The 26,500-nt window shown below is 39.2% G+C and overlaps 1 protein-coding gene across 5 annotated transcripts in view; it reads left to right on the forward strand.

Annotated features, from left to right (window-relative positions):
* Nucleotides 1-26,500, forward strand: part of PDE4D (phosphodiesterase 4D) — a 1,296,708-nt gene that overhangs the window by 767,067 nt on the left and 503,141 nt on the right. The window contains exon 1 of one of the 5 annotated variants that reach the window (XM_045847961.1): nt 20,269-21,540. The exons of the other annotated variants lie outside the window; for them this stretch is intronic. Within the exon in view, the coding sequence (XP_045703917.1) occupies nt 21,494-21,540 (47 nt within the window). The 5' untranslated portion in view covers nt 20,269-21,493. Of the gene's footprint in view, nt 1-20,268; nt 21,541-26,500 lie in introns of those variants that run through there. 5 annotated transcript variants of the gene reach the window in all.

Consider the following 26,500-nt stretch of genomic DNA (forward strand, 5'->3'; position numbering starts at 1 on the left):
CCATGTGAGTCTCTCCACAGGGCTGCTTATCATACGATAGTTTGCATCGCCCAGACTGGGAGATAGAGAGACATCCCAAGACACGCAGAAGTCACAGTCTTTTATAATCTTATCTCCAAAGTGACATTCCATTACCTTTTGCTGAATGATCAACCCTGGTACATCGTGGGAGGAGAGACTACACAGAGATGTGGATAACTGGAGGAGGGTAGTTGGGAGGCATCTCCGAGTCTGGTGACTGGGTTCTCCTGCAAGGAGGCTACTCCCCTCCCATGTAAACCCATGGCTTCAAGTAGATGGTTCTGAAATCTCAGCTTCTGCTGAGCAGCTGAAACAGAGCATATATAATTTAGAACTTCTCTCTAGGGGGTCCCTGCATTTAGGCTGGGGTTGGTCTTCTTCTATGCATTTCAGTGGTTCTTGTACCTTATAATTTTCTGTGTCCCATATCCAAGGAAGTACATTCAGTCTGTCATAGAATGTTTGCTTTATTTATGCTTTAAATATCATTTGTTAAGTCACTTGTCTTTAGACAGCTGCTGTACTTTAAGTGTTAGCAGACTTCAAACGGGGCTCTGGGAGAAATTAGAAATGGTGGCCCGGCTGCGGAAACCCCACAGTAAAATCCATCCTGTCAGCGTTCTGTGATTCCACGTGCCAGCATTTCTTTTAGGCTAATCAAGGAATTGTTTAAAAGATAAACAGTTAAAAGATAAAAGATAAATTGTTTTCCCTCTAAAAGATATTAGAGGGAAAATACAAGTTTTTGAGAAGGAAATTTATATTTGGAAGGAGAGAATAGGTGTGGCCATTATAATAACAAACAGGGGAAAGTATATGTGGATTGTTATGTACACTTGGGGGGTTTCATTGAGCAAAAGTACAGGACTGATTTTCCTTTATTAATTGTCCATACAGAAATAAACCCTATTGCGCAGGAAACTAGGCACTCCCCCTTACCATATCCTGATATTAATAGAGTTTAATTTACTAAAATCTTCAAATCAGCTTCTTATCGTTGTACAAACGATGTCTCATGGGTTAATTTGGTCAAACCCTGTAGTGTGACCAATGTGTGCAGATTGTCAGAAACACATGGATAGCTTGCCTCTTTATTGTTTCTGCATTTTGGTTGCTTTCACCCTGCCATCTTACGCCTCCTATACCCCAAATTATAGTATGCTCACTGTATGCAAGGCTCCTCCTCCTCCCCACCCTCTCCTGCCACCCCCAGATGCATCTCACTTTCTTCCCAAGAAAAAACGTTATCGCCCTCGCCTCTAAGCTCACTGTGTTTACATTTCTCTGCTCTTTTTCTCTCTCCTTCTGGCATGCTGGTTTAATCAATTTTACCAAATGACTTTCCTGGCAGCTGTAAAAAGGAAACCCAGGGCAAGTTAATAGCAATCTAATACTGTAATTTTTGTCATTTCTATAAAATGCACAGAAATGTGTGGTCATCGGATTGATTTTTAATGATCTAAATGATCAGATGTCTCAGCGCTGCACTGCAGCAGCCTGATAATAAATAGCAGAAGGGAGGGGCTCGGGCACTGGGTGCTCACTGAGTGCTAGATGAATAATTCCCAAAACACCAGGCAGCGACACAACGTAAAATGTCAGGCTTTGCCAAATCATGTATTTGCATTTTTTAAACAAAGGCACCTAGCTATTTTAATTTTGCATACGGAGGAACTAAAAGAAGGTGTTTTTGATGGAGGTTTGGAAAAAGTCCTTTCGGGTTAGGAGTCAGACGCCAGCCAAATTCTATGCACGTCTGTTGACATAAGCAGGACGTCAGTGAAGGGCCTCCCAGTCTCCCCAGATAGCATCTTGGCATCCATCCCTAGATGGGGGGAAACGGTGGCTATTTTTTATCTGAAAGGCAATACAATGCCCAAAGGTATATGAAATCAATAAACTATAAACAAGTAGTTTGGTTTTTTTTCTCTGTAAGAAAGAAGCAGGAAAAAAGATAACAATGGGGAAAAGAAACAATGAAGCTCACCATTAGACTTTTTAACTAGCTGTGTGACTTTCAGTGATTTGCTTAACTATTTTTTTTGTGTGTCGGTTTTCTCACTGGAAAACAAACAAACTAGTAGTATTTCTCTGGAAGTTTAAATGGAGAGAGGCAAGCCACACATTTAGTATAAGGCCTAGAACTTGCTAGTTACACAGCTTACGATCATCATTACCCCAGGTACTGTCTCCGAAACTGCAGTCCTCTCCCAACTGGTCAGTTCTGGCCAGGTCTAAACCCACAGGACAAGGCCCCTCTCACAGTGCAGTCAGCAAAGTGGGTTTTGAAGTCCAGTCACAGCTCAGCCACTTATTAGCTGGATATCTGGACAATAGCTACTTCCTCTAGATTTTTCACGTTCCTCATCTATAAGGTGGAAAATATTAATACTCACTTTATGGGGTTATTGCATGTATTAAAAAAAACTTTTGTAAAACCTAATGCACAAAACCTTCCTCAGAAGACTCAAAATAATGTTTGCTTTATTTTTTAATAGTTTATTTTTATTGTATTTTTTCCACTACCATTTATCTCTCCGATGCCCTCTTCCTCTTCCCCCCTTCTCCACACGTGGCCCCTGCACTCCCCACATTTTACATGTGTTATTGCGTGCATCTCAGTGTCATGTGGAAGGAAACTAATTAGTTCCTTCTGCTAATGATTCAGTTACTGCAACACTCTTTTGGAGCAGCTCAGCTCAGTTTACATAGCTAGAGATATATAGGTACACGGTTTACACCAGGCTGACCTGGGTCTCACACTAATCAAAAAGGAGTTTTATATATATTTGCTGCTTTATATAGTAGAGTTCTCTTTGAAAAAGAAGGTACTATTTCATTTTAAAATGTTGGATCTTAGTTATAGAGTAGTCAAGTTGGGCTGACCACCAGTCTAATGAATTTCCACAGGGTTAGTTTCATTTAGTCTGTTTCATGACCAAAGTCAGACAGCTCACTAATTAATGCATGGCACTCTAGTTAGGTGGTATGACTGAAGAGACTCAATCCCACCCCTGGTCCAGAGACCCAGAGGTACATTCTGCTGATGATGTCAGCAGCATGGTCTTTGTATCTGAGAGATACCATCTTCCCTGTCCCCAACCCATATTGCAAGAAAATTAAATTCTAGTTGGAAGAGCATGGCTCAGGAGTTGTAGTAACAAGCATTTAAACCTTTGTTTGAAAAGTCTTGTACTCCTAGGGTAAACGAAATCAAGTTTGGTTTATAATGACAGTGTTATGTTAAGCCTTTAGAAACAAGCTATCAAAATAATAAAAAGTATAAGTCAAAATATAAAATAAGATTTACATAAGATTGGAAAGTTGAGTAACAGCCAATTATATATAAAGCATTCCAATCATTTTAAATAAATAGTAAAAAAGAATAAACTTTGGATTACCAATCATTAAACACTTATTTTTACTTTTGAGGACAGCAGTTGACCTACAAATGTTATGTATCTATTTAAGATACATTATCTTAATACAGGAAATATTTTGGCCACTTGTTAGTCAATGTGCACTTTTAAGCATCCTCATGCCTAGTACACGTCTGGGGACTCGTTAGTCCCCAGGGAGGAAGAAGAAAGGTGTGGTGTCTCCAAGAACACAGCATCTGGCTGGAGAGCAGAAACAGAGTTTTTTATTATAAATAATGCCAAAATGAATATCTTTGTGTGTGTGTGTGTATTTACACGTGAGCAATCACTTTCATAGGATCGATACCTGCAAACCACATGGTATGTGTGTTTTACACTTTAAGAAGCCTGCCTCACAGTGCTCCAATAAAGTCTGTCCCAGCCCATGGCCCCACTAACCGCGTAAAGGTGTCCCTGTTCCGATCCCCTCCCATCAATGGACATTCTGAGTCTTTATTTTTTACCAACGAGATAGGCAAAATAGCTCATGGTAGTTTTAATTCATTTCTTTGGTTACCAATGAGACTGAACAGCTTTTCAAATGGCCATTGGCCCTTTGTAGTTGTCCTTCTCTGACACTTATTTGCATTCATTTCTCATTTTTCTTTTGGGTTATTGGTCTTATTCTGATGACTTTATAGACTCTCCAGAATGTAAATGTTACCAGAACCACACCATGGTTGTGTTTATAGTGCACTCTGCCGACTTCACATCAGTAATTGCTGGAGAAGCCAGTAGAGCTCGGCTCCTTCATGCTCCTGCACTGTTTCCCTTCTTCTCCCATGTGACACTCCCACTGCCGGGGTCAGCAGGTTAGAGGACACGCATTTGAGGAGGGCATGGGAAACAAACATTATACATGCCACGTGGTTACCTATACCTTCTAATGCATCCCAGTTAAATCTAAAAAATATGTATCTGTGTTATTTTCCAATGAAAAACATAAGGTTCAGTGATGGTTGGGGAATGAGTCCAAGGCAAACGAAGTGGTGAGAGATCTCAGGTCTGTCCGGTGATACTGAAAACCTGTGCCCCTGCCACCAACCCATGCTTTCTTCAGAAAAAAACTCTATTAACGTAGCTGCACACATTTGCTAGTTTTCATGTGGGGTTCTAAGGAGATGTAATGCAGAAATACCAAACTTGGGGCCTATGTTTATCAATCTCAAGCTTTGGGTGGGGACCAAAGTAGGGAGGACGAGTCAAATGATAAGAGGGATAAAGTCGTTCCTGGATTGAGTTGTGAAAAAGAAGAAAAGAAATAGAAAAGATGATGTCAAAAGTACTGAAGACTCTGTGCCTGCGTCAGTGAGCAGGAGCATGTGGAGAGAGGAAAAGGGGGCAGAACGCACATCTGACCCCCATTGACAGAATCGCCGACTGGCAGTGACCGCGGAACGCTGCAGATGGCTTGTCGATACATAAGAAAAACATACACAGAGACAACCGAGTCCTGTGGGGAAGTAGGAATGGAATGGCCACTCTCTCTGGTGGGAAGCTCACCCCATTCCCCCGCCGGAGAGGCTTTTATTGGTTTCGTTTGCAAAAGAATTCAGTTAAAGCTCGTTACTCATTGCTAGGAAGTAAGGATCAAACAATAGGTAACAAGGAAGTCTGAGGGCCTATTTTGAGTCAGGGTCAAAGAGCTGTAAAAAACTTTAAGGAACAAACTTACTTCTTCCCTGGACCCTTATCATTCAACTGAGAGCATTCTAAACAAAGCAGGCTTCACAGGGTTTTACATATTCTTTCTTAGGCCTGATCACCTGGGGAACCCGCCCTTTTCAGCACAGAGCTGCACCACCCTGTTATTGTTTCAGGCTTAGGTGGAGCAAGGGAACTAAGGCAGCCAAGAGATTAGGAGATTTTCTCACAGACAATGAGGACTCAGGTTTTATCAAAGCCGAGAGGCGAGGGTCCATCACCCCCTTTTGCTGTAGCCCCCAAAGTCCTTCCTTGGGGGCCTCCCACATGATCGTGCCTGTCTTAGATCGTTCCCCCCTTGGAGAATCTTACCTGTCATTGGCTAACCTTCCTGGCCCCCAAGCATTGGGGGCCAGGAAGGGTGAAGTAAAAGGAGCAGAAGTGGCGCTCCTGCCAGGGAGATAAACTTTTGTCTCCTTGCTGGCTTATGGTCCAAGGTCATTCCCTCAGCCTTAGCTTTGGTGGGGGTTACAGCTTCTGATACCAGGCAGGGTGGTTCCCAACACCCCATGCTTGTGAGCTATTAAATAAAGAACATTGAAAGAGCAGCAGCAACAACAGGGAGAAGAGTTAAGGTGAATGGTCCCTCATTGTCAGATGCCATTCAGACAATGGGATTTTAAAAAGCAGAGCCTCACCTTGCAGCACGCCCTCCCCGTAGCAAGGTATTCAAGTATCAGAGACCTGCCTTCATGGGAAGAGGACTCGCCTATGTATCTGAAAGCCAAGATGGGAGTTGTAAGATTACTAGAAGTATCTTCTTGGAGTATAAGAGACAATTATGATAGCTTAGGTCACTAGCTTTTAGTAATTCCATCTGGTACTTTACAAATTAGCTATTTATTCTGCTGTTCTTATGAATGTGTTAGTCCACAGACATATCATTGTCACAAATTAGTCACCTAGTGTTTCTCTGAAAGTGATTTAATGAGAGCACATGAACATTATAATATGAGATAGCAAAGTAGGTCCTTGCTTGATCCTCTAAATGGAATTTGGCATAAAATGATTTACTTGCCGAGGGGTTTTTGGCACACACACCATCTCCTGTTTTCTGCAATTCGAATTCGGTCATCGCCCTGGATGCTAGCAGTGCCATGGAATGTTGGAAACCTCTTGGGTTTCCCCAAGAACGCCAGGAGAAATCCAAGTCTGCTGATGAGTGATGGATTTGCAAGTTGCACACATCCTTTTTGTTTGTTTTTGTTTACGTTTGTTATCGCAGGTGTCATCACTGCTGTTGATTCAGTTCAATAATAGTGATTGCAACTTTGAGAAATAATTTAAACATCTCATTTTAAAGAGGTTTTGTGGCAGATGAACTCACCCACCAGTTATTCAAAGAAGAAACCAAAAGTGAGAAAACCTAAGCTTTTTCTCTGCTAATTGGATTACCAGTTGAGAGGTGCCCGTGTTTGGACTGTAATCCCAGTGAACACTTCTGGTGAGTGGTCTCGGGGAAGCAGCGTTCTGTGCACGTTTGGAGCTCCCGACTCAATGGCTTAATGTGAACACATAAGGAAGACGCCTGGTTTTATCAAATGAAGTTTCGAAGTAGGCTGTTCCATGGATGGTTACTAAGAGGTTCAGACACAACATCTAAGTTTTGCTTTGTTGTCCTTTGGCTCAGACTGACTCCCCTCGTTGTCACGACAGGGTGGCCCTAGCCAGGCACCAAGTCCAAGAGCTGAAAACAAACGCCTTCTACCTTGTGCTTCTTCTTTTATGAAAACCTTTAGAAATCATCTCAGCTGACTTCCTTCTACATCTTTGGCTAGCTTTGGTCTTAAAACATAAACAAATTACTGGCCAGCAAATGGGATTAGACTGTTCAGGATTTACCCCTGGGCTGGGTATGGGGTCACTTTCTCTTGAGTACTCAGCTGCTTCCAAACATGGATTTCTGCAAAAATAACTGGGTACATGCCAGTTAGAAAGAAGGGAGGGTGGATGGATATTGAGTAGATTACCAAGAGTGGTAAAAGAGCCGTGATGTTATCAGATCGTAACAATGTTAAAACTGAAGGTTCAGCAAAGGCAATGAGATACCATAGGAGCTGCACCCCACAGTGAGGCTCGAGTACTAAATCCCGGTTTTCAAAACAGGTGGCCAAGAATCGGTTTCATAACTTTGAAGCCATTCACACAGGTGGCTTTAACTCAGATGCAGACTATAAAAGAGTTCAGAGGAAAAAGAAAAAGTAATTTGCAAAAAGGTGTTTTGTTGTCTTTTTGTTTTTAAGAAAGAGAAGTGGGTAGTGCTGTGAGTCTAGTCTTACCGCCCCTCAGAGGGGGCTGTGCTGATCTCGGTGACATCAAGCCAGGAGAAAGAGGCTTTAGTGGTGGGATGTTTCCCCTGTGAACCAGATGTACATCACACTAGAGAGAGAGCTGGCCTTGAACCATTTTGTGTCCTTCCCAAGAGGACCATCTGGAAAAGGCACTTGGACTCCAACAGCAAGTATTTGCCGGGATTTGGCCACTAGGAAGCCGAGGGCTTGCTGGGGACTGATTAACCAGCGGCACTCTGAAAACAAAGCTCTGAGTCACAGGGTTTGCAGCCAGGGATCCCAGCAGGGATTCAGCTGATGAACCCACAAAAGTGCCCAAGAGACAAAGAGGAAGCTTTCAACATCTGCCAGGAATGCAAGATGCCATCTTATGACAATGCCAATTCAAGGGGAAAATATCCCTGTGTTTTCCAGTCTCTCTCCGTGCTCTCTACTGCAGAGCAGTCAATACCAATAGGTGGCAAGTCAGGGTAGCAAAGAAGGGGAAACACCAACCCTACCCCCTGCCCCAACTGCTCACCTATGTGGGCCCAGGTGAAAGCAAGGAGGAGATGTGAGTTAAATCAAGTTTGGAATTTTGGATTACAGTTTGGGTTGGACATTCTAATTTCTGATAGAATTTGAGATGATGGTTTAAAGTGAGCATGAAGCTCTCTATTGCTTAAAAGTGTCCAGAAAAGTCACAAGAACTTTCTCTATAAATAAAACTTATCAGGATAGTGAAAAACCAAAATATAATGTGTTTTAAATACATACCACATGTCCTTATTCTCAATGGCTTTGTTACAATATTAATATGACACGATCACCGACCGGCAGTGACCGCGGAACGCTGCAGATGGCTCGTCGACACACGAGAAAGACATACACAGAGACAACCAGGTCCTGTGGGGAAGTAGGAACGGAATGGCCACTCTTTCTGGTGGTGAGAGTGCCGCATTCCCCCTCCGGAGAGGCTTTTTATTGGTTTTGTTTTCATAAGAATTCAGGTAAAGCTCATTACTCATTGCTAGGAAGTAAGGATCAAACAATAGGTAACAAGGAAGTCTGAGGGCCTGTTTTGAGTCAGATCCAAAAGAACTGTAAAAAACTTTAAAGAACAAACTTACTTCTTCCATGGACCCTTACATATTCTTTCTTAGGCCTGGAGAACCTGCCCTTTCCAGCACAGGGCTGCACCACCCTCTGTCATTGTTTCAGGCTTAAGTGGAGCAAGGGAAGTAAGGCAGCCAAGAGATTAGGAGATTTTCTCGCAGACATGAGCACTCAGGCTATGTCAAAACCGAGGAGCAAGGGTCCATCACCCCCTTTTGCTATAGCCCCCAAAGTCCTTTCTTAAAGACCTCCCACGTGATCGTGCCTGTCTTAGGTCGTTCCCCCCTTGGGGACTCTTACCCATCATTGGCTAACCGACCAAGCATTGGGGGCCAGGAAGGGTGAAGTAAAAGGAGCAGAATCGGTGCTCCTGCCAGGGAGATAAGCTTTTGTCTCCTTGCTGGCTTATGGTCCAAGGTCATTCCCTCAGCCTTAGCCCTGGTGGGGGTTACAGCTTCTGATACTAGGCAGCGAGGTTCCCAACATTAATAACTTTTCACAGTTTTTTAAAACATCTGGACAGCACCACATCACCTTCATGTCTCTCCTTGCATATTTCTCCTTTCTTTCACTAAAATTTGAGAGGGAAATTATTTACACCTTTTAACAAATGTTCTAATCTTTAAAACACCTGTGCTCCGCTAGAAGCCTCTCAAAGATCTGCAGTAAGTCGTGAAAACTGAGGGAACTGGGAAAGGGAGTATTGATAGCAGTGCCTTTCCGTCCCACTTCACTGTTTTCACTTTCTCTGGTCTGTCTTCACCCCTTGCTCCCTCAGACACCTTTGAACTGAGAGTTCAGGACTGTCTTCTACTCATTAAAACCACCATCTGTTGCATAAGCAGAGGCCACCAGGGATTCAGGGCTGCGGTAGTGGTTTGACCCTTCTCCTTCCTGAGCAAAAATACTCAACCCCCAACAGAATGCGCAGCGGCAGCCCCACCTCCAATGGTCTGTGCCTCTCATCAGTGAAAAATGATTGGGGAGAGGGAGAAGGGGGAGACGTTACTTTATTTGGCAGGAGAAATTGAAGTTCTTTGATATCTTCATCCATTTTACAAACCTTGGGACTAAGAGCAACAAAGGAAATCATGTTACATTCTACATTGAAGTCTTTCCCACTTATAATGTGATTTCTGTAGAGAAAAGTATAAGATAAATAGCTAGGCAGCTGAATTTCATATTCACATTTTTCTGTCTCATTCAGTTGGGGACTTGGGTTGTTTATGTTTTGCCCATTTGTATCTATTAAGTGATCTGTATGGTGTATAGTGATGTTTTTAAGGACAGAATATGCCAATTACAGAGAGAGGCAGGCTAGTTGATAGTTTCGAGGGCTCAGCATTATGGATTCACCCCCACATCAGAAAATTAAAAAGAGCAGAGCAGAGGCTATAAAAACCTAGGAGAGGTTATCTGTCTATAATGGTCACTAGGATTTAATAACCAGCCTTGAGTTTATTTTGTGCTTACATGCAAGGAATGTTCTACTTCATTATATCTCAAGGAATTTAAAACTATTATTCTAAAATATTGAGTTCTGGTTTTCATGCATTTTAAAACTTTTAAAAGTTTAAATAATCATTTTAAAACATCACAGGCATGTCCTTTTTTCTTTCTAAAAGAAGAATCATGACATTCGAGGACTAAATCCTCTTGCTCCATAAAGCTCGTAAAAATAGTATTCCCGCACCTTTTGTCAATCTCTCTTTTTCTCTGTTTTTTGCCTCCTTATCTAAAAAGCTAACATTCAGTGAAGAAAGTGATGAAAGCAGTTTGAGAAAAATAATAAGCTCACATTTGACTATCAAGTGTAACAGACATCAGTCAGAGAGAGAGAGAGAGAGAGAGAGAGAGAGAGCGAGCGCTGTCTCCGGAACCTCTGGATGTGGAGGGAGATGTAGCTCCACTAATTGTTAGTTCCTGTGTGTGTGTTTAATTTAGGCCTCTTGATTGAGTGACCATTAACTCAATGTCGTGCTAATTGACCATGGCTAGTCAATATTACAATGTAGCATTAATTTTACATTGCTTTCTTTTTAAAGGGAAGGAAAAGACTGACTTATCAATAGAAAAAAATTTTATGTGGTGACTTGTCTAGTCAAGATTTTGATTACAAGAAAAAGAAATGAACTCAGGCAAGCTTCTGTAAAAAAGGGGGACTATAGTGATCATAAGGATACCAAATTCACAGAAGCGATATAACTGGGCCTTGTCAGTTTTGTAAAACTTGAGAACTGAGGCAACTACTGCTTTTTGTGGCCATCCAATCATCTGTTTCCATTTGTCTCTGTTTGTACTCTTTGTTTCTCTGTAATTGCTATATTTTACTTAGATATCGGTTTGCACTTGACCCCAAATGGCAACTTCAGTCCCTAAATCTATATGATTTTTTAGTTTAAGCCCACCTGGAACTGGTTAGAGTCTCTGCTTTTCTTGTGACCATCCACATCCCAAATGTAGAATAGTAATTTTTGCTGCACAGTGAATGAATCAGGTGGCAGTGGGTCAAGTATTTATACCTATAGCAATCAGGTTTTACAGAGTCAGAGTGTCAGGAAGGCAAGCTCTGTACAGGAAGGAACTGTAGGCAGATGTAAATAACTGTGTTTGGTTCAGTAATTTTTTATGTATGATAATCATTGACTCAACAACTATTTCATTGGGCATGTACTATGCACCAGACACTATTCTAGGTCCCAGAGATGCAGCAGGAACAAGCAGACTGAAAAGTCCCAGTGTCCCTATAGTGTTCACATTCTAAGAACAGTCTTTAGCCATCAAAGGTAACTGGGATAAAAAAGGAGTAGCAATGTCTCCATAAAGTAAATACAAAACGTCAAAGTACATGTGTATGTAATGCTTATATTACACATGTATAATTTGCAAACATCATAGTCATATTTGCTTTCACTTTATTCTGTAACCGTCAATTGTGTGTGAGTGAGCATAGGTGTGTACTGGATGCAGTAGTTGGGGTCTTTGGGTTTTACATGGCATCTGATTTGTAGACCTTGATGCAGCTTCTAACTTCCTATTAAAATGACTTTGAAAATATACCCCTCCCACCAATTATAATTTAAAAACCACTAAAACCCAGGTGTTAGAGTGATTCATTACCATAAAATATTACAGAGTGAATAATTAGATTGAAATTATAAATAGTAAGCCGTCCATCCTATCCAGTTCTGAAAGTAGGTAAACATAATTTCTTACACTTACCTGGACCAGTAAATATATACACTACTACTATTGTAGATATGTGACCATTTTTAAAAATTATTTTTTAAGATTTTATTTATTTATTTATATTTATTTATTTATTTTTAGAGAGGGAAGGGAGGGAGATAGAAAGAGAGAGAAAAACACCAATGTGTGGTTGCTGGGGGTCATGGCCTGCAACCCAGGCATGTACCCTGACTGGGAATCAAACCTGTGACCCTTTGGTTCGCAGCCCGTGCTCAATCCACTGAGCTACGCCAGCCAGAGCAATATGTGACCATTTTAAGTTTAAATATATATATGTGTTTATATATGTAAGTTTATATATATGTTATATAATTTATATATATCTTATATAAGAAATATATATTTCTGTAAAACATATATAAGTTATATATATAAGTTTAAATATATATATACCAGCAAATATATATGTATACACACACACACACATACACACACATATATATACCAGCAAACACAAAGATGGATCAAAGTTAAGGAGGTATAAAATCTACATGTTTGCAAATACATATTTGAGTTGGAGTAAAATAAATACATAATAACTATCAAAATATGTGGTAAGATGATTCATTTTGCAAGTAGAGATAACTTTAATGTTGCATAGTTTCAACTCTAAATGAGTACAGTGTCTAGCCCCAGCCATAGTGTTTGCGTGGGCATGGAAAAAGAATAAATCATTTATTCATTTCAGTTTTTAAGACTCAGTATTAATTCATCTTATAACAATAGTAGAATGTTGAACTATGAATAAATAGCTTGAATTTGACTGCTCAGCTTAGAGGTTTGAGATTATATTTTTCAAAATCTATCTGAGATTCTATCTGATGCATACGAGAAACATGGGTTTTTATATTCTAATATGTAAATATTAAGTATGAATGACTATTCTTCCTTAATAAATAGTAAATATATTTTTCTTCATTGGTATGTTATTTACGTACATGAACATAGAAAATTGGTATTGAGAAAATGAATCAGTTCAGAAATATGTAAGGTAAAAGATGAAAGTCCTTTTTCAATGAGGCTCTCTTTTACTTTCTTATATCAGAAGGAACTAATTTGTCAAGGTTGGCATATATCCTTCTGGTTCTTTCCTCTACATTGGCATAAATGTAGATTTATGTACACATGAATATTTAAATTGATTAGTTTACATTAAAGATATTATTCTGCAAACCTCTGGGCTTTTTTTTTTCACCTACCAACATTTCAGATATTTTTCAAGTTATTCTTGGAAATCTACAATATTCCATAAATATGGGTATATTTTGAAGCTGGGCCCTATTTTACTACATAAGAAATATTTGGACTCCTGTGAGTCTAGGAGTCTCCATGTCTTACTGAGATAAATGTTATATAAAACCTTTAGAAAAGTGTAAGGTAAAAATGAAGTATAATTCCACTTCAGAAGGGACTTTCAACATTACCTCATTAGTTTTTTTTTCTTTTATTTTTTCCATTGTAATTTAAGTGAGTTGCTTACCAAGTAAAAAATCTGTATTTTATTACATTTTCTAATGAGTGGATTTAAAGTATATGTGAACAACATTTAAAGAACTCTCTTCACACTACAAAGTATTTTTTTATCTTTTATCCCAACAAGTTAAAAATTATAATAACCTATGAATTTGCTATTATTTCTATGTTACAGAGAGAGAAATTCAGTCTCATAGAGGTTCATTGAATTGTTGAAAATTATACAGAAAGTAAAAGGCAGAACCTGAAATTAATGACTCATAGTTTGAGACTCCAAGACAAAATGCAAATTCAACTTTTTCTTTTTCAAACTTGCTGTGGATTTTTTTCCACATTTGATTTTTGAAAAATATTAAGTGCTTTATTTGTATTCTAGCATTAGGTAATCTAGCATTTCCACTTCCATAAATATTAAAAGTGGAATTTAGCCAGCATTCTAAATAATACCAATTATGGAATGTATTGTGTTTCATGATAGGAAATTTTTCTTGTAAATTCATTTATTTATTATTTAAAATATGATTTAAGCTGAGGCCACAGAAACCAAAATGACTTACTGTATCAGATACACCAAGAAAATTCCTAACAAAGCATCTGTTGGTTTTAGGCAATCGAAATAAGTGTTTAATAAATATCTTTCTCACTTTTCAGTTGTGGTTGTGTCCTTGGTTATGAGGGTATGTGGAAACTGAATGTGCTAGCAGCTCACTAGAACATGACACAGCTTCCTGACTGTCCGCATCTGAAGCCATGGCTTCATGAAGAGCTCCTCTTATTTCAGTTACAAATGTGCTGAACAGCACGCCTTCAGATTTTGCTAGAACTTGCCAGAAGTGGAAAGTCATCACTATCAACATGGTCATCAGTTAACATTTACTGAGTGCCAACATTGTTTTTGGTGTTATAAATACACAGAAGAAGACACTGTTCCTTCCATAGGGATGGGTTTTCTGCAAGGGTGGGAAAGAAGATTTGAACTTGAATGTTCTTTTCCTGCTGGGAGGTAGGAGTGGGGAATATGCAGTTATCTCAGGGCTTATTCTACATATTGGAATGTCATTCTCACCTGCTTATTAATTGATAATATATGTAATACAACAAAACAAAAAAGGCATGTATTTACCCATAGTACACATGCATATGCAAAAAGTACACATATTTTAAATATTGCTTTGTTGGCTTTCAGTGAAAAAGTCATATCCCCCAAGATATCCAAGTGCCTGTAGCTACTATTTCCCAAGATAGAACAAATTTATACAACTAATAGAGAAAATGTGTCTAAAAAATATGTTGAGTTATTTGTATATGTAAGCATATTTATATAAAACCAATATGTAGCATACAGGGACCAAATGTTTTCATTTAAAAAGGAAGAGACAAATGTTATCCAGCTTCTCGAAAGAATGGGACACTTGACTAAAATATCTGAACTGACAGTTACTTAACAATTATTTTTAAATCACCGCTTAGGTCTTTTTCATATATAAATCTAAAGGAGTTTTAATTTTATTTCATGTAAGTTATTTGAGAGGCAATCATTGATATTACCTATTAGTTATAGCAAAATGTGGTAGCGACAGAAAGACGCACCTTAACTTAGCCCAATGGTTCTAATGTTTGGGCCTTGGACCTGCAGAATCGGCACCATGTGGGGACTTGTGACAAATGCAGAACCTTGGGTCTCTTCCAGGTCCTGGTGAATAAGAAACTTTAGGAATGACTCTGAACAACCCATGTTCTAACAAGCCCTCCACGTGATCTGGTTGCATGGTGAAGTTTGAGAGCCACTGATTTAGAGACTCAGATACTTCTTAGGGTAGCATTTCTTTGTTACCCTCTTTGTTCTTATATTGAGTTAGTTTTGGCTCTCCTTGTTATTGTTTCCTTCTTTCTACTTTCTGTTTATCTTTTTTTCTTTTTAGTTTCTTCTACTTTCTGTGTATCTTTCTTAGGTGTACACTTAAATTTAAGTCTTTATTCCCAAAATAAGGATCTAAGTCTTTAAATTTTCTTTTAGAATTTATTTAAATTCAAAAAAGCAATATATGAATTATTGATTTTGCTGTATTCCTACAGGTTTCCAAATATGGTGTTTGTGTTACTTATTTATAAATATTTTTAATTTCCACTGTCTTCTTTGACCCATTTTCAGAAGTTTTTCTTTAATTTCTTAATATAGGGACTTTTATCTTTTGTTATTCCATTGTCTTGTATTTAATGAGTGTGGTTTGTATAATATTTCTGTAAAATGTATAGACTTGCTTTATGTTACTTTTTGTAAGAGTTCCACTTGACCTTGAAAAGAATGTAAATTACCTAATCACTGGATCAATTTCAGATATGTCCAATAAGGCTTGTTTGTTGTGTTGTTCTAATTCTTATTTAGCTAAGGTTGTTTTGGAGGTTTTGTTGTTGTTGTTTACTTGACTTGTCTTGTTTCTTGTTTGAGAAAGTTATGGTGAACTCTTCCCCTTCCACATATGCATATTATGATGGTAATTTGAGACCTTCTTCTTTCTGCAGTTCTGGCAATATTCACTATTATTATTATCATTATTATTATTATTATTATTTTGAGGCATATAAGTTTTGAAATTGTAGTAATTTGTTTCTGCACTGAACCTTTTCATCATAATATTGTGACATATCCTTAATAATGCTGTGATCAGAGAATTTCTTTTGTCCGAGATGAGTATAACTACTCCAGCTATCTTTTGTTTATTAGTTTCCTAGAATTCTTTTTCCATATGTAAAAGTAGGTTAAAATCTACTTTAAAAATTAAAAGCAAAATAAAAGTGAAACTCTGGGACTCAGTGAGTTAAGTAATTACATCCTTTGTATCAGATAAGTGATAAGAGTTTAGGACACACCCAAGTTCAGAGACCAGGGTGTGTCTTCATTGTGCCATTACGCTTGCATCAGCAAAAGCTATAACTTAATCATTTGTGTTTTACCCATTGTAAAGGAAGCTATATAAATTGAAGGAGTTTGAAGAGAATGAAGTCTAGAAACTGACGATACAAAGATTAAGAATTTGCCTAGAAAGTGTTAACTTCTTATTTCTACTATTATGCTTTCATAAGCATTTTCATAAGAACCAGACTGCCGTTTTCAAACCAAACCTTGAAATAAAACAGGTAAAAGCAGAGGGGCTCTGAAACCCCACAAGGTACCTGGCCCTTCCTTGGGTCTGCAGTTGTCTTGAGACAGTTTTGCAAAACCAGAGGGCTCCAGGAACTTAGTTTGAAAACCATCCCCCACACAAACGTAACCTGCTAGCCATGTAGAGAAAGACTCATTATTGGAAAAGGGCATGGGGACACTGACTAGTAAGGTAATACAACTCTGATTCTGAGTTGCCCGAATATAAATAATCTTTCATTCAAATGTTGATTCAGGTATTACAGTTTGATCCAAGTTTGTAGTTCTCACATTATCAATAAAGTGATATTTTGTTTATTTTATTTTTAAAAATATTTTATTTATTTATTTTTAGAGAGACAGGAAGGGAGGGAGAAAGACAGGGAGAGAAATATCAATGTGTAGTTGCCTCTCCTGCGCCCCCAACTGGGGACCTGACCTGCAACCGAGGCACATGCCCTGACTGGGAATTGAACCAGCAACGCTTTGGTTCACAGGTGGGTGCTCAATCCACTAAGCCACACCAGCCAGGGCTGTTTATTTATTTATTTTTATCAGTCTCATATGAGGATGGTTAATTTGAGTTCATCCCTGAAAGACCAATTATTCTCATGCTTGCTGTAGGATTAATTTTTTTTTAGATTTTATTTATTTGTTTTTAGAAAAGCGAAGGGAGGGAGATAGAGAGGGAAAGAAACATCAGTGTGTTGTTGCCTCTTGTACTCCCTCCCCCAACTGGGGGGGCTGGCTTGCAACCCAGGCATGTGCCTGAGACTGGGAATCGAACCGGTGACCCTTTTGTTCACAGGCTAACACTCAATCCACTGAGCCACACCAGCCAGGGTGGGATTAAAATTTTTAAAAAGAGACAAAGGCCAGCCTTTGTGGCACTGGAGCTGAGGCTATACCATGAATATAGCAACCGCGTCAAGTTGATGACAGTCTATGGTACCTTACTAATAATTAGCACTCCTTTACTGATAGAAACGGTGGGGTTGGGATCAGCCGTAAGTAATCTTTGCTGCTTGTTCCTAATATTTCTTAAAAGCTCCCTGAAAGGATGATTACTTTTTCCATAGAAAAAAAAAATTGTATTACCCTACTCCATCAACATTTTTCATCTTTAAAAACTTTTTTTAATTACAAAACTATGAATTCTGCCCAGATGTTGTTTCAAGACAATACACTTGTAAAATATTAATTCTACAGAAGCATCAGTTTGTAGAATAGTGGTCAAAACTCTGAAGACCCTGCTTCTAATATACATGAGATTAAAATGCCATAACTAAGCTATTTCCATTCTCTAATCAAGTCTATTCTTTTATATCTGTTGCCTTGAGTTTTCAAAATACCCGATTTAGGATTGTTTGTGGATGTGTAGTCTTGGTCCCCTGAACTGTGAAATGAATTACATTTTCCTTTGTTATCCCAAAGGCAGACATTTGGCCTTTCTACTATTTATCATAGTTTCTCAGTTGTGTGCCCTTTCATTCTAATTTGTTATACCTTATTCTAGATGGTTGCATATGTAAAAATAGAAATAAAATGCCAAGAAATGTTCACTTTAAAAAACATTCAGTTGAAATTTCCTCTTGGTTTAAATATATTTTAATTTTATATCTCCTTTAGTAAAGTAATGACTAAATCATTTGTATTTTTTATTTATAAAGTACTTCACTTGTGTTATTGCCCTTGAATAGAGACATGGCTGACAAGTATGGGATGTTGAACCGTGTAGCACCGGAGATAAATTCGGAGATACTCTTGGTGTCCTATCACCCATAGGCATCACGTTGGCACAAGGACAGAGAAGAACAGAATAGACTAAAAATATCAAAAATTTCAAATAATTCATATCTATTATAAGAGAAACTAAATTTCTACATAATTTTTTAAATCTGTGTATCGGGTACTTTTCTGGGAGCCCTACTCTTTTGTATGGTGTAAGAACTAAGTATTGGTTTTGAAATGGGTTGATGTCCATTGTCATATCATCGTCATCAAAGAGCACTAACCTGTGAAATAACCTGAATTCTTCCGATAGCTACTGCTAACCTGATGCACGATGGTGAACAAATAATATCTTTTTGGAGATTCATTTCCAAAATTTTCGCAATGAGTGTCATACTCTCTCCTCAGCATGATTCTGTAAGGCTAAAATAAATAAAATACCTGTAAAGATAACTTCTCAGAAAGCACAACACTAGTGCAAGGTGGTGTTATTATCATGGAGGAGCAATGATATGGTGGTAATGCATGCAGGCTCTGGAGCCAGACTTTCCCTGTTCAAATCATGACTCTTACTAGATGTTTGACCTTGGACAAGCTACTTTATCTCTGTAGGTCTCAAATTCCTCAACAGTAAACAGACTGAATAACAATTCTTACCTCATAGTGTTGTTATGAGGATTAGTAAGATTATAATGTAAAGCACTTAGCACAGGGCCCAAGATATGTTAAGTGTCCCTTGCCCTTAAATAATAATATTTCAATATATAACACAGTATCAAATTTTGAACCACTCTGCGATGCTTGATTCAGAGCACTCAAAGCTTATTAAACAAAATTCTGACTGAAATTTTCTGATTCAAATTACAAATGCCCTCATGGAAGAGATTTATTCCTTTTAGAAAGAGGAGGTCACGAGGACACTGCCTGAGCTACCAGAAATCCCAACATGTATTTGCAAGTTCCTTTTAAGCTGTGGTAGCATCTTTCTGAATCTGTAAGTTCCAACTGCTTTTAAAGGAATCACTTGATTCTCCCTCCTCCCAGAAATATTTCCATCAGCATAGTATCATCATTCAATTAAATGAAAACTCCCAAAATCATGGCAGTTTTCAAGACTAAATTCATTTATACCTTGTTTTGAATTTATGGAAAATCCACGCCCACCTTAGCCCTACCTCTGGGTAATATTTTCTCCATGACAGGGCCTCACTGGGGAAATTCTAACTGAAGATAACAGCATAGTGTATTAAATGTTACCAGTATTCCATTTAATATTAAGCAATTGCATGGCAGGCTATTTAAATACCTAAGTTAAAAGTGATACATTAATACTGAGTACACTGCTACTGTATAAAGTCCTTTCTCCTAGTGATTTCCAACAAGCACCATTTAAGTGCCAACCTACTATCACAAGAGTTTACTATTTTATTTTTGCTCCAAAATGGCATCAACAATGATGGGGTGCTTTCAGGGGATTGTTGAACAGAATTTTTACAACAAAAGAGCACGCTTAGGGAACAGCAAAATATCAACAGTAGTAAATGCAATGTTTGTGTTAGCACTCCTCAAAGCCACACACCCTCATCAAACAAGCAGCTTCAAAGCATGCGCAATTGCAACTGAAGTGTAACTGACTTCCGCACAACTGGCAGATTTCCTGTCCAACAATTACCGTGTGGTCATCTGTAGCTGAATGGTTACAAACATCAAGTTAGTAAAATATCCCCAACCCAATATATCTGTTTAAAAAAATAAAAAGGAAAAGGAGTCAAAGTGACCAAACCTCCTCATCTGCCAATTCTCTGTGACTTCTTTTATTCCTTTTTCTTTTCATTGGGAAAGAAAGGAAAAACAAAAACAAACTAAAACCCTCTCTGTAATATCTGTGTGTTCAAAGTGTCAAGTCCCCGTGAGCTCATTTACAGCTTTTTTTTTTTTTTTTTTTACCGTTTACTTTGCTTGTCTTGCCTGCTAATTTCTTACTGGAGGAAATCAGCGCTTTCAGGACGAGCTGTTCCTTTAACCCCTTTGACTGGCTCCTCCTTGGAGGCGAGCGAGGCGTGCTGCAGTGTCCGGGAACCCACCTAGAGGGCCCCCTTGACGCCAGCACATCCCCTGTCAGGCAGCAGTCTCTGCAGCCGGTAGGGCTGCTGCAGAGTTAATGTACAGGACCACGGAGCCTGCAAGTGTCCTGAGCTGCTCGGAGCGGCACAGCCCAGGGCAGACAAGGCGGCTGCGACGACTCCAAAGGTTCTGCTGGAAATTCGGCGCTGGGGGACCCCAGCAGGAGCCTGTTGCCATTGTGTTTTAAAAGCATGCAAGGTCTGTATGGCTTGGGCATGAGAATCTTTCAGATGTCAGAGCACCAGAGTAAATGACACCTATTGGGGAATTGAATAGGGGACAAAAAAGAGAAAAGAGAGAAGAAAGGCAGCGGGAAAGAAATTCTTGGACAACGTCTGACTCGCAGCTGTGAAATTCATTTTCTTAACAAGGCAAAATATGAAAACCCCGCACATGGTTTTGATAACAACAAATTAAAGGGGTTTCTGCAGCAAAAAGGATCGATAGCTTAGTCATTTTACTTAAAGAGAGCAGACAGCCTTACTGTGGGGTTAGGCAGCTGAGATGAATTTTCTTCATGACACCACCTTCTGAAGTCATAATGGTAACTGATGGTATTCCTGCCCTGCAAAGCAGAAATTGCTCATTGCCTTCCTACTTTTGCAGTTGAAAACCAGCAATTCTGAGATTTGGGGAAGAAGTTGGCTTTGATTGTACATGGTTTCTAGCCCCTCTGCCCAGGTCTTTGTCCGACACGTCTCAGAAGGCAGCACTGCGTTAAAGTGACCACACATGAATATGTGCCTAAGAAAGAAGAAAAAGCAATATTCATTTCTAAAGGACAGCATGGCAAAGCAACCTGAAGTTTTCCACTTCCCTTCTAATACGTCTTTAACAAGGATAACAAGAAACTGTCTTTTGACTCCCTTTTTTCCACATTCCAGAGTCCTTCTTGCAAGGATGCATTAATTTACACTCTAGGCAGTTGGATTTTTACCAGGACAATATTTGCCACCATTTAGGATAAACGAATGAACTGGTTATTTTAGTGTTTTTGACTAATTAGTAGAACCTAAATGGATGGACTCCTACTTGCAGTGCTCTGTGATGTTTCTTTCTTCAAACCCCAGAAGGGCTTTTTTTGTTGTTCTTTGTTTTTGGGGGGTATTTTTTTGGAATTCAATACTTGTTGCAATAATTGCCCATGATAGCTGCTCACACAGGAGAGTTGGAATTCATCCGTGAAAATCACTACATGTAACATAAGAGACCAGGAAAACACCGATGAGAGAAGACCTGCAAATATGATGCACGTGAATAATTTCCCCTTTAGGAGGCATTCCTGGATATGGTGAGTAATCAATACCCCCTTCACTTTGTGCAACTCAGAATTATAAAATTCCCTGACAAGTACCAGAGGCAGATTTATCTTGAACAAGCATATCGGTATCAAGTGAGGATGAACAGTAAAACATGCTTAAGACCAAATATTTCCTGAGAAGTAATGGTTATGCAATAACAAATTAGTTGTTACTATAAAAGCATCCCCAAGTAAAAGTCAACTATGAGGACATTTGCAATGGCTAACATTTCATAGAGGAAAAAAAACCCACAACAACTTTGTGAAGGGCAACCATTTAACTGATAATAAATAAAAGAAAAAGGGAGATTTGGGATTTGTTTTTGCTCTCTTGTTTTCTTTTATTTGAAGATCCCCTGGGGAAGGACACATATATTCCTGATATTTAACATCGATTTGCCTGGCCTTAGGTCCTCGGAATTTCTGAAAGAAGGTTAAGGGGAAACTTAGAATGTTGACTCTATTTTAAAATAATACTAAGATGGGTTGGTGCCTCACGTTTAAGGAATATGTTAACTGTTCAAGAAATATTTCTACGAGGAAGAAGTAATTAAATAGAACTCTAGCACATGCATCATGAAGTGTGCAGACTCTCACAGAACTTGCATACTGCGTTGATTTTGCTCATGTATTAAGGTTCCACATGATGTATTAAGGTCCCTGGACATGTGACATCATGTACCATTTTATTATTAGAGTTTATGACTGGTTGTATAGAGGAATTAATTGCTGAGGGTATTATCAGGGCAAAGCTCATTATTTAAAATTGCTTGTTTGTTTGTTTGTTTACCAGACCTTTAGTTAGAGGAGGCTGGGTCCACTCTCCCCTAGCAGAAACTTTGTGAATGCATGATAAAGGCACAATTGAAGGTTTACGGCTGCTAACATGGTTTGTTTGGGATACTGCAATGTGTCTCCTTTTGAAAGTATATTTCCCAAGTACATTTTTTGTCTGGCCTCAGGATAAGTAACAGACCTTAAAATACAGGTTTCTGAGGTTTTTCCAGTTGCTTTTATGACAGTGTCTCCAATGGAAGCTTTCTGCTATCTTAAGGCTCCACCAAAATCACTTGCCGGTTTGTTGGATGTTTTAGCTTGTTTGCTACAGATCAGTAACACAGGAGGGTGGGTGACGTCCTCCGTCACTCTGGGCAGGTGCTCATATTCTGTCAACACCAGATCCATCCCGGATCGAAGCTGTGGCGTATCTTCTTTCTCTGCTGTCCAGAGCCACCATCCCCACCCTCCAGTGTGCTTGGGGGAGGGAGTCTGGGTGACTTGCCTGCAAGCCTCAGTGGCCCACTTCCAAGTGCATCACCAGAGTTCCCGACTAGGTGGGAGGTTTGGTGCTGGGGCCTTGCTGGTCCTGAGGGTGAGCGTCAGGCACCGGCTGTGAGGTTCTGGTCATTCTTACAGATACATTCACATAATAGTCTGTAACCCTCAGGTAGAGAGGGCCTGGAAACAGGCCCTGACACACAGTAGGCATTTGTCATATATATTTTTTCTATTCCTTATGCCTTAACCAAGGTTAATTTTGTACCTATTAAGATTTATTTGGGGGAAAAGTTTCCATTGTCATTTCTATGAAGTATATCTTGCTATAAAGCAACAGTTTTTGTTCTGCGTAAGCTCTGTTGTTTGGGTCCATTTGTTTATGTTTCAATAGGGAGGATGCATGCACCCTGTGAATGCCTACCGTTATAACCACCTATTATTTTGTTACATTTACCTCACCTCTACTTCTGACTGGAAAGAAACAAGCTATTCAACTCTAGAGTTTTTGAAAGAATGCAAATGTGCTTATTCATGCTTCTCTAGATTTGTAATATATATGTTTGAAAGCTGCATAGGGAAGTTGAGAGTCCTGGTGGTTTTCTTTTGTGCCTGAAGCTAGGAAACCCTTCGAGCATTTCACCACACGATGTGCCAGTTTGTTGCTGTCGTGGCCAGACGGAGCCAAAGTGGGGTGTGAGTGCCCTGTGTATCTTCTTACTTGGGCCCCTTAAAAAGATTCATGAGGAAGACGTTGAACTCGAAGGAGGTGGTGGTTTTTTCCAGGTGACCCAGTTAATGTTGTGTTTGGCTCTCAACTTCACCAGTTGTTGTTGTTCTCTCATTTATAACCTCACCTTTCAATGCTGCAGTAAGAGATTCTAGGTGTTTGTTGACAGAAAGCCTTCTTTTCCTTTGTCCTACTGTGAGAGTCCCTAATGGATTAGATTCCATGCTCATGAATTATCATGCTAAGGAGCAAGGACTTGCCAAGTTGTTCTCCTTTTCATTTCCAAAGACTGCCTTTCCTCATTCTCACATGCAGGGTTTTTTTCCCCCATAAAGGGGCAGATCAGAAGTTGGCGAAAGACCAATCAATGCTAGGGCAGAAGAAACATTTTAAAAGAGATGCATGCTTTGGTTTCCTGAGCTCTAGCTCACCTCTATGAAGGCTCCAAACACTTGGGGTAGGCAGGACACAGAGGAACATGTGCTTTTTCTCTTCTGCTTTTTGAGAAGCTGGAAGGAGGGGAAATTGAGATTACAGGGGATCTGGAGTCATCTTCATCTAGAAGTCGATCAGAGGCAGTGATTCAAACGGAAGCCTATGTACAGAGTTCCCGCTGGGGCTCTCATCCTTCTGCCCTGGGGCTGGCCGGGTTGGTAACTGAGCAATAGCTTTACAAATCCATTGTTTACTGGTTACAAGTTAAAGTTAATAAGTGGTCTGATTACTTGTCTTAATAGAACACTACCCCTTGAGTCCTAAAAAAGTGGTGTGAAGAATGTGCTTTTCTTGTTGAAACCTACATTAGAAATATTTGCTAGAGGATTTTATTACGAAGGCTTCCTTCTATTACACTTTTCAACCTTTGTGCTGCCAAGCCAAACAAAGATAAGGGTTTGCCTCACTAGGTAAATAAGTGCTATATAGCTCTTCTTATTTTTTATTCTGAGTAGTTGTGAGAATATTGTGGTAGCCTAGGAACTTGGGATCAGATCTTGCATGGTTGGAAAAAGAGAATTGTAAGTCAGCTTTCTAGGAATTTAAATTTCATTTAGTAGCAATTAAGATGACTCTCTAGAAGCATGATGACATGGGATTCTATGCACGGGCCTATCAAAAATGACATAACATAGTGTGCCTAACATATATTTGTAACTTTTTGCCTTCCTTAAAAGATGTAACAACTTTGTATAAAAATGCTATAGTTTCATGCCAGAAACACCAGGGTCATGTTGGATACAACTGAATTTTTACGTTTGCATTTACAAAATTTAAGACAGCATTTTATTTAAATACCTTTGCATCCTTGTTATGATGGATTCAAATGACACGGGGAGAGGACCGTGGGGACAGAAGTGGAAGGCGTGGCTGGGCGGTGCTGTGCTCAGTGGGCTCCTCTGGGGAACCTGAAGAAAACAAGGGGCAGTGAAGGTGGACGGTGCTTAAGTACTTTACCTCTTTGTTGCTTATACTTCCGTCTGTTAAAGCTCACTCGCCTAAATGCTGTGATCAAATTCTCTTGATGGCTGAGAGCTGACTTGGATCAAGAGGCAAAACAGGGTGACTCCGCACCGTGGCTCAACACTGAGGCATCTCCTTCCCTTGTCCAGGCTCCCCACAGCTTTGCACTGGACTTTCCTTCCCAGGTTCCTGATCGGGTTTAATCCAGCAAGTCACAGTCTGGTGTTTCCTCCAGAGACCAAGGGTTCAGCCAGTTTCTAGCCCATTTTGCTTTGTTTCCTTTGATCAGAATCCTTTATGGAATAAGGCAAGATATAAATTGATATATTAATAATATCATATGCATGTATGTATTTTTCATATATTTTTTCCGTAGCAAATTCAATGAATTATATAATCAGAGAAAGGCAAGATGGCCTGCTTCTTAGTAAAAGATAATCCTTCTTATCTTGCCTCTTAAAGTTTCATCTTCTAAGTTTTCTGCTCATCCTATTTTGAAACTGCAGGAACTCAACCTAGAACTGCATTTTTCAGAGTTTATATTTTGGCTAATAGGATGATTTCACTTCTCCTATGAGAATTTTAGTGGGTTGGGGAGACACTGAATGTGTTCCTCGTGCGATGCATTGAAGGACAGAATGCATCATGTCTCATGTCGGCTAAGGGAGCTCTGCTCATTGGAGTCAACGTAAAATCCTTCCACCCTCTGCTCACCCTCCAGGGCGACTTCAGCCTATTGCCCAGCTTGCTTCAGTGCCATCACTTCCTCCAGAGGACAAAACTACCCAGCAGTTTTAGAATACAAATACCAAACTCTAAGTTTGACTCTGAATTTCTGTTGTGGCTACATCCAGTTTACTTGGAAACATGATAAACTTTAGATAGAGCTCATAATTATAAAATCTCATCTTGTTCACAGACCTCTGGGGCTCAGTGTAAAGTCAGTCATCATTTAAGGCAGAAGTTCAGGTTTAGATAGGATACAGTGAAGACTCCTTTAGATGGAATACTGATCTTATTAAACATGTCATTGTTCTCCCAGCTTCCTTCCTATTTTACTGCTTTGTATTGCCTCTAGCTGTGTTCTCCTTAATTCCTGTTAGTAATATCTTATAATTTTAAGATGAAAATAAACACATTTTTTTTTCATTTAAAAAATTGATTAAGAAATGGTGTGCCAGAGGAGAAAAGTTGCCATCTGTAACACCAGTGTTCTGACAACTTTGGAGATTAAATACAACTTTAGGTCCCAGCCAGCTTTCCTCTGTAGTAAAACCGTACACTTTGAATTGCTGACAGGGTACATCTTCAATGGGCTGTGTGGGTGGCCCAAGCCAGGGAGATTTTAGACAATTCCTACAAAATGAAAAAAGAAAGAAAATGTTCTCTATCATGTGAAAATGATTAGCTATGAATTTGGGATGTTTTTCTTCTATTAAATTATTTACTTTCAAACCCCTTGTTCCTGCACTCCTTTAAGCTATTACC

This window comes from Phyllostomus hastatus, unplaced genomic scaffold, assembly GCF_019186645.2.
Source record: "Phyllostomus hastatus isolate PE091 unplaced genomic scaffold, TTU_PhHast_1.1 phas_contig_58, whole genome shotgun sequence".
Lineage (NCBI taxonomy): Eukaryota > Metazoa > Chordata > Mammalia > Chiroptera > Phyllostomidae > Phyllostomus > Phyllostomus hastatus.